At 36.1% G+C, this 7,370-nt stretch overlaps 1 protein-coding gene across 2 annotated transcripts; it reads left to right on the top strand.

The window, feature by feature from the left end:
* The first annotated feature begins 183 nt into the window (after window positions 1-183).
* LOC124409895 (WD repeat-containing protein 74) lies at window positions 184-5,521 on the top strand. Of its 2 annotated transcripts, none has more exons than XM_046887841.1 (8): window positions 184-314; window positions 1,111-1,258; window positions 1,351-1,446; window positions 2,673-2,979; window positions 3,058-3,158; window positions 3,989-4,190; window positions 5,010-5,312; window positions 5,394-5,521. In XM_046887841.1, exons 1-8 carry the CDS (start codon window positions 257-259, stop codon window positions 5,466-5,468), a joined length of 1,290 nt encoding a protein of 429 aa, XP_046743797.1. In that variant the 5' UTR covers window positions 184-256; the 3' UTR covers window positions 5,469-5,521. The 2 variants fall into 2 exon arrangements, with proteins under 2 accessions (XP_046743797.1, XP_046743796.1); XM_046887840.1 differs by having other exon boundaries at window positions 2,652-2,979.
* Window positions 5,522-7,370: the final 1,849 nt, after the last annotated feature.

Raw genomic sequence — 7,370 nt, 5'->3', positions numbered from 1 at the left:
CTCTACAGATTCTAGGGAATTCCAGTGATTGATATGATTTTTTATTCTCCCAATGGATAATATGAGAGAGAAACTTTTTTAGAGAACGAAGCAGTCGTTATAAGCACACCGTATATTCCTTCCACCATGGCGTGTACTGGCGTGTACTGACTACTGTCGAATGGGACAAATACAAGTTTGCTCCACAGTACAAACGAGAGTGACGAACTGATAAGGACTGTTAATTACTGCCAAATTTATACGTGATTTCCTTAGAATGAGCTACAGAGAAGACTTGAACGTTTTCGTTGGCGGAACGACTGGCGCCTTCAAAGGTATCGTCCAAACTACACCCGGGCCATGTTTACCGTAGACTAGGTTAGGATTAGGTTACGTTGGCTGTGATGAGAACATGTTATTAGCAACGTGCCTAAAAGTGGATTGGTTTTAAATAGTAAATGTCACATTAGTGTGCAAAAATGCTATCCATACTTTTTCCAACTAGCGAACACATTTTCTGAATTCTTATGGCTTGCCTCACACGCATTTGACACATTCCCTCGTAAAGTCATACGAACGAAAAAATTTGAAAATTATTGGTTATGCGGACGCATGCTAGCTTTTGATACTCATCTGAAAGACTTTTTATACTCGGCAATAAAATCATTCCAATGGCTATTCATACGGCCTCTTATTATGCTATTGCTAAAGGTATTACAAATTATTGTATCCTGTTTATATGGGAAACAAGAAATATGAACTATGCTGCGGGGTGTGTAGTACCTATAGAAGGTTCCTAAATGTACTAGGTATATGTGACACTGTTTGTGGAAAGCAAATTTGTTACTAGTTTTGTATCACTCGCATCCAGTCATAGAGCCTCTCGTATAAAGTTGTTCCGGTGCGCGAATACTTATCTGACTTCATGGCACAGCTCAAGTACCCCAGTAAACTGCATGGTACACCTTACGAAGGTGAATTTTGACCTAATCAAAGCTATCGAAATTATCTGTTACCATTCATTCATTATGCGTAGTAGACATCATGGGTGACCTTGAATCAGTCAAAAATATACAACTGTAGATGTACATACTACATTTTCAAGTAATCAGTTTCTTATCTTTTTTACAGGGCTGAAAGTTAATGAAAAGACATGTATTACAAAGAACATACAAAGTCTTATAGCTATAACAGATGATCAAGAAATTACAACAATGGCTTGGGGTGATCAGGAAGAAAAAGAAATTTTAATTGGGTGCGGATCAAAAGGAATTCCAAGGTTCGATGTGGGATCATATATAAATTCCAACATGTTTTGACCATCTTGCTAATCATTAGACAATCATTCATTAATTTCTCTTTCATTTGCAGTGTTAAAATATATGATACCGAATACTCGACATTTACAAGTTCGTTTAATTGCGATGGTGGAAAAGGGAAGATCAAAGGAATTTCCCGATTCAATGAGTAAGTTACAGAAAACCAAAGCATGCGTCTAAAATCCATTTCAGTGAAAAACTGTGCACATAAAATAAGTTCATTTCTATTGTAAAAAAAACCACAACCGTCAAAATTTATACAATGCAACTCACTTTTCACAGGCTTTACAGTGGTTTCCCTATTCCTGTAAAAAAAGCGAATTTTTTCCGTCTTACGTACAAATTGAAAATCATTTCCTCCCAAAAATATGCCCCCCCCCTCCCCCCACGCAAGATGATCCCCAGTTGACGGTGTGCATGATTTGAGTCTTTCCATTAATCCTGCGACAAAAACCCAAAAACATTTTGCTTTACACACATGTAGCTATCGTCCGAGGAAGTGAAAAAAAAAAAATGCGGATTCGGTGATGTTTTGAACTCTAAATATTGATTGCTCAAAAAAAATAGATCGTTCTTTTTGTTGTAAACAAAAAAATATCCAACGTATTGCTTTTTTTTTCATCAAAAGTTAGAAGGACGTCGACTGAGCATGCTTTCCAAATTTGAAGGCAAATTGTTGAATAGTTTTTTAGATATCTTGCACACCGTCAACTGGGGATCATCGCGCGTGGAAGAGGGTGGGAGGCGTATTTTTGGGAGGAAATGATTTTTAATTATTTTGTGAATAGATAAAAGATGAATAAATCCACATGTCAAATTTTGTATTGATCCGTTATACAGTTTCTTCATCAAAAAATTAGAAAAAAGCGATAAATTTAGTGAAAAAAAAACACCCCTTAAATTACCTGGGTTGCGCGCTGTGAAGTACGTTTTCACAATGTTCAGTCTACGTGAGTTGCGATGTAAATGAAAAAAAATTTATCTTAATGAATGAAATACACTGATTTTTTAATACCCCACAAAACTTCTTAACATCATCAGGTTACCTTACTTTCTGCGTTGAGTGGACATTCTGCTAGTATCTGAAATTTTATAGAAAACCCATTAAATCTTATAATTGTATAGGTATACAAATCAATGAACAATGATTATTATTCGTAAATGTCCATTGATCGGATTCCCAATTGGATGGTGGAGGAATAAAAGAATTTCGAAATGTTTATAAATAACTAGGATACGTGTAACATTTCCAAACACTATCATGCAAAAAATGTACCACAGAGAAATTCATACCTAACATTTTTATGCAGTACTGACTATACATATGATTCCTAATAATTATCAACATACTGGGGCGCATGATTTTATTTTTAGCGCTGTAATAACAGCAGTTGAAACAGGTCATGTAAAGTTATGGAGATATGACGAGAGTGAACAAATATCTATAAATGCTGGTGAAAACTTGCAGAGAATGAGGCATTCGATCGTGAATCAAAATATAATCGCCACCGGAGGTCGTGAAAATGCTTTAAAATTGTTTGATCTAGAGAAGCAAGAAAAAGTGTTTGTTGAAAAGAATGTTCCACCTGACATATGCCAGTTGCGAATGCCCGTTTGGGTTTCTGATCTAATTTTTTTACCAAACACCAGTTCAGTTGTTACAGCAAGTAAATATGGCCATGTGAGTACATGCTCATTTTACATTATTACTGGCACCTTAGGTTCGAATCTTCCATTTCATACCTCATTGATGTCTTAGGTTCGTTTATACGATCCCAGATCCACCCAGCGAAGACCACTAATAAATCTGGAGATCAAAGATGAGGCTTTGACAACTATCTCTGCCGCTCATAAGGAAAAGTAAGTTTGGAGAATATCCTTTTTCAAGCGCCACATATCTATGATATGAAAGTTGATTTTCCAGCATGATTCATATGAATGTGCAAATAGTTACACACCCGCACATTCAATGCACTGCCCATCGGGAAGAAATAAATGGCATTACCATGTGTGCGAAATATAGGGTGTCTACTGCTTTCTAAATGTCCTTAAGTTTTGAAATTATCCTGGAAAACAAAAATTGCATTCTTAGGATCTGGAAAAATTCTGGGATATTTTGATTTTTCCTGGATAGTTGGCATAATGCATTTTTGTTTGAAAATTGCAACATTTCATTTGTAATACAGGGCCTTGAAAGCGTTAAATTTTAACAGACGGAATGCAATCAACTTGTCCTATCCTTATAATTTCACAAGGAAGCAAAATTAAGGTTTTAGAATTTTTTAGTTATTCGTCCCAGAAACTACTGGAATAGTCCTGGAATCTAAATTCTCGATTACAGTAGACACCCTGTAAATACCGGTTCTATCCCTCACTGAAAAAAAGTAAGACTTCACTTTCGTCAGTTATGATAATCAGCTTAAATTGTGCGAAAATAAGTGTTGGATCTATAAAATTTGATGATTTTACCCTAGCTGCAATTTTCAATAAGAGTTTCACCTTTGGACTGTCGGTATTTTAATAGCTTTATTCCTTTTAGAAAGTCTGAAAATGTTGTGTCTGTATCTTATATATACCATATGTAAAGTTTCGATCAGAGGCAGATACTATATTTAGACTTTCCGGCAGTCTAAAGGTTAACAGAAAACAACCAATAGACATACATGATCATCTGTGTATAATTACTGCAGGCATGTAGTTGTCGGATCTGGAAAAGGAAGAATGAATTTGATCGATCTGCGCAGTCCTGGAAAAATTTTGAATACGTACAAGGGTTTTACTGGTGGAATAACAGATTTAGCTTGCAGTCAATGTCATCCGTTAATAACGAGTGTTAGCCTAGACAGGCACCTACGGATTCACCATTTAGAAACAAAACAACTGCTGAAAGAGGTATGGGAAAACAATTATGGCCATTACCGTAAAACTAAGGATGCCAAGTCCCACAGACACGATGTAGACTTCTGCTCAACTTCTGCTTCACTTACAATTATGCGTCACCCAATATGACACATTTAGAATGATCGAATCAAATTTTATGTAATCAGATGCATTATGAGCTGTCACATCTATGGCATACTTCTACAAGTCTGTAGCGACTCAATCTACTAAGCAATATTTTTTGATGGCACATAGCGTATCTATTCGGTTTAGGAGTAATCTGCAAGGTAGTTATTGAAGTCAATTTCAAACATTACGAAAATGACAGGAAGTTGTAGTTCTTAAAATTAAGTTCAGACATTGGCAATGTAACTCTTGGTGGTGGGCTTTTATTTTGGCTACCAATATTTTCAGCTAGCAATTTGATTTCCCGATACTATGTACTTCACTCTCTGCAACATAGCCCTCAATAGGTGAACAGTTTTTGAGGAAGTATTTATGTGTGACTCGTAATTTTCAGTATATCTTAGATTTGTATTTTGTACTTACCTACATCCCTCACACTATCAGAATTTTTGTTTCAATACTTGCAATTTCTAACCACATTTTATTCTAGACATGATATGCCAAATAGGTCCATAGCATTTGTGTGATATACTTTTGCAAAGAGAACCGAAGAGAATAATTTATGATATTAAATTATTTTGGACAAAATAGCTGATTTTAAGATAATTTCTCACAGAAACAAGCGATGACAACGGTGGAAGAACTATATTCTATTGCAATAATATGTTTGAGCTGTTTGGAAATTGGTCAATTGTTTGTTTACAGGTTTATTTGGTATTTTCATTGAATGCCATGTTATTGCGATCAAACTTTTCGTTAGAAGCCAACAGCCCATTATTGGAAGACCATGTCGAAAATACTAGGCCGATAAGTGGTTCAACTGATCGGCCAACCTTCACAAGTACCGCGACAGAAAATTCTGTCGGGCTACATTCAGAGTACGATGTTGAATATGATGAGATGTTTAACCGTATGCCAATCATTGACAACACAAGTGATGCAAATTTTAGACAAATTAAGAGAAACTACCCATATAAAGAAGAAGCAACCGTCATAGATGATACTTTGGTAACGCAAATACATTTACTTTAAACGATACAATGTCCAAAATATGTCCCACTCTAAGCCAAAAATGGTTTTCTATTTTAGGAGTATGACAGTGGTGGAAATAACCGAAAATCACTTGCAATGAAAAAAATGAGAAGAAAGACGAAAGTTCGTTAAGGAGGAGAATTACCTTACGGTTTTTTTTAAATTAAACAACACACCTTAGCTCTATATAATTGTATGACTCCGTAACCCTGCGTTCGTAAGATACGGAATTAAAACCAGTTCGCATAGCACATCAACTTCACCTTGGTACGTGCCCGAGACAAAGAAACTATTTCATTGGCCAGCGATTACTAGACTAGAATTATGATGAATCTGACAAGACGGAGGGCCTAGACTTGCCCTCCTAGGTTTGATTGATGTTCAACATACATCTAGTACATCGATCGCACTTCAACAGGTGCAAGTCATAGGCCCCACTTTTCAGCTGGTTTTCAGAAAATCGACTATGAACGTTGCTCACGGAGCCCATGGCGCAGCGAGCGAGTAAACCGCGTATACCACATCATGTCCGAGAATATTACTGCAGATAACGCAGGTCTGCAATGAAATCCTCCATTAAAAATGAAATATTGTTGATATAAGGGTTTGTTTTAGTGTGCCGAATCTAGATCTGCTTTCCATTTTTTGCTATCACGTATATATTTCATGTGATTTTTTCATTTTTATTGTTCAAAATTTAGAACTTTTTTTTTTTTTAAATTTTTTTCTCTTTTGCATTGACACTTTTTCTATTTAAATAATATCTGTACATACAAAACCAGTTCGAACTGATAGAACGAAAAAGAAAGATATCGCCTAACCTTGTTCTCACAACAATGCATGGCCCTGCGGAGTTCTCATTGTGACTGCATGTCACGCAGTACAAAAAGAAAGAGAACTACAAAATAAGTAGAATTATACTTATAGATAGGTTTTTTGAAGATTTTAGTATTTAACCTTTCAACTTTATAAAACCTCAAATCTATTACAATTACACACAATAATAAGAACAAAAAAAAAAAAATTTCGGCAGACCAGTGTTATTGCTTCACTTTCTTCTAGATAAATACCCCCCTGATTCATGCAGTAGCACATCAGGATAAGTTTGAGTCAATTACAAATACAAAAGAAGCGGCGAATTAGTATTCGGATCACTATACTATAATAAGGCATACAATGTGTACATATAAATATCGAATAAATTTTTTCGTGTATGATATTTTTACAATCTCGATTTTTTTCCCATTCAAATATTCCTCTTTGTTAGATCCAGCATAATAGCGTTTTTAAATACATAGGTATACATATTTAATTGTAGATGAGTAGAATTGACAGCGATAAAGTATAAAATACCTGCATTGATAATCTCGAGTTAATGCATGAGAGGTGATGAAAATGAAAAATTGGGTTCTTCTTTTCGTCCAAACAATGATTGAACACAGCAGCCGGACATGAAATCACAATCCCGCACTCATGAGACCGAGCGCTAGCTGAGCAACGTTCATTTCATAGCTGATTTTCTGAAAAGCGGGTCCAACGTACCGCTTGCAACCGTTGAAGTGCGATCGATGTACTACGCGTATGTTGAACATTGATCAAATCTGTGAGAACAAGTCAGGGCCCTCCTGGCCCTCCCCTTGTGAGGCTTGATATGCAGGTATATCTTCAGTCAACGTTGCCAGTGAACTATTCAAATGTTGGATATAAAGCAAGAGGATTTAAGATGGTCGCTGTGTTTAACATGCCAGATAACGTTGTCCCGACTGAATCGTCAATACCAAATGTGTTACATTTCATTACCTGTTGTAATCGAAGTACTATTTGTAAGCAATCGATTTCGACATAGTACACTCTTTGTCAGTGACACCGTAATGTTGTATTGTATGCTGGTGCACGACGCCAAGCTATAAAGGTTTTCAACCAACCTGGCCCATGAATTTTACCAGCACTGTACCTTCAATGTAAGTTCACCCGAGTAAAGTTGGTTCAGACCCCTGCCGTTTTAGTGGGTCAGATGTATATGGTTGGCTCTGA

This window comes from Diprion similis, chromosome 8, assembly GCF_021155765.1.
Source record: "Diprion similis isolate iyDipSimi1 chromosome 8, iyDipSimi1.1, whole genome shotgun sequence".
Classification (NCBI taxonomy): Eukaryota; Metazoa; Arthropoda; class Insecta; order Hymenoptera; family Diprionidae; genus Diprion; species Diprion similis.
The sequence above is the reverse complement of the archived record's forward strand: the minus strand, read 5'-3'. Positions and strand labels throughout refer to the sequence as shown.

Excerpts from the sequence above, each read along its gene's own strand:
- LOC124409895 (XM_046887840.1), top strand. The coding sequence starts at position 257 with ATGAGCTACAGAGAAGACTTGAACGTTTTCGTTGGCGGAACGACTGGC. Across the intron at positions 1,259-1,350 it reads GGATCAAAAGGAATTCCAAG|TGTTAAAATATATGATACCG; the intron begins GTTCGATGTGGG and ends TTTCATTTGCAG. Across the intron at positions 2,980-3,057 it reads CAGCAAGTAAATATGGCCAT|GTTCGTTTATACGATCCCAG; the intron begins GTGAGTACATGC and ends TTGATGTCTTAG.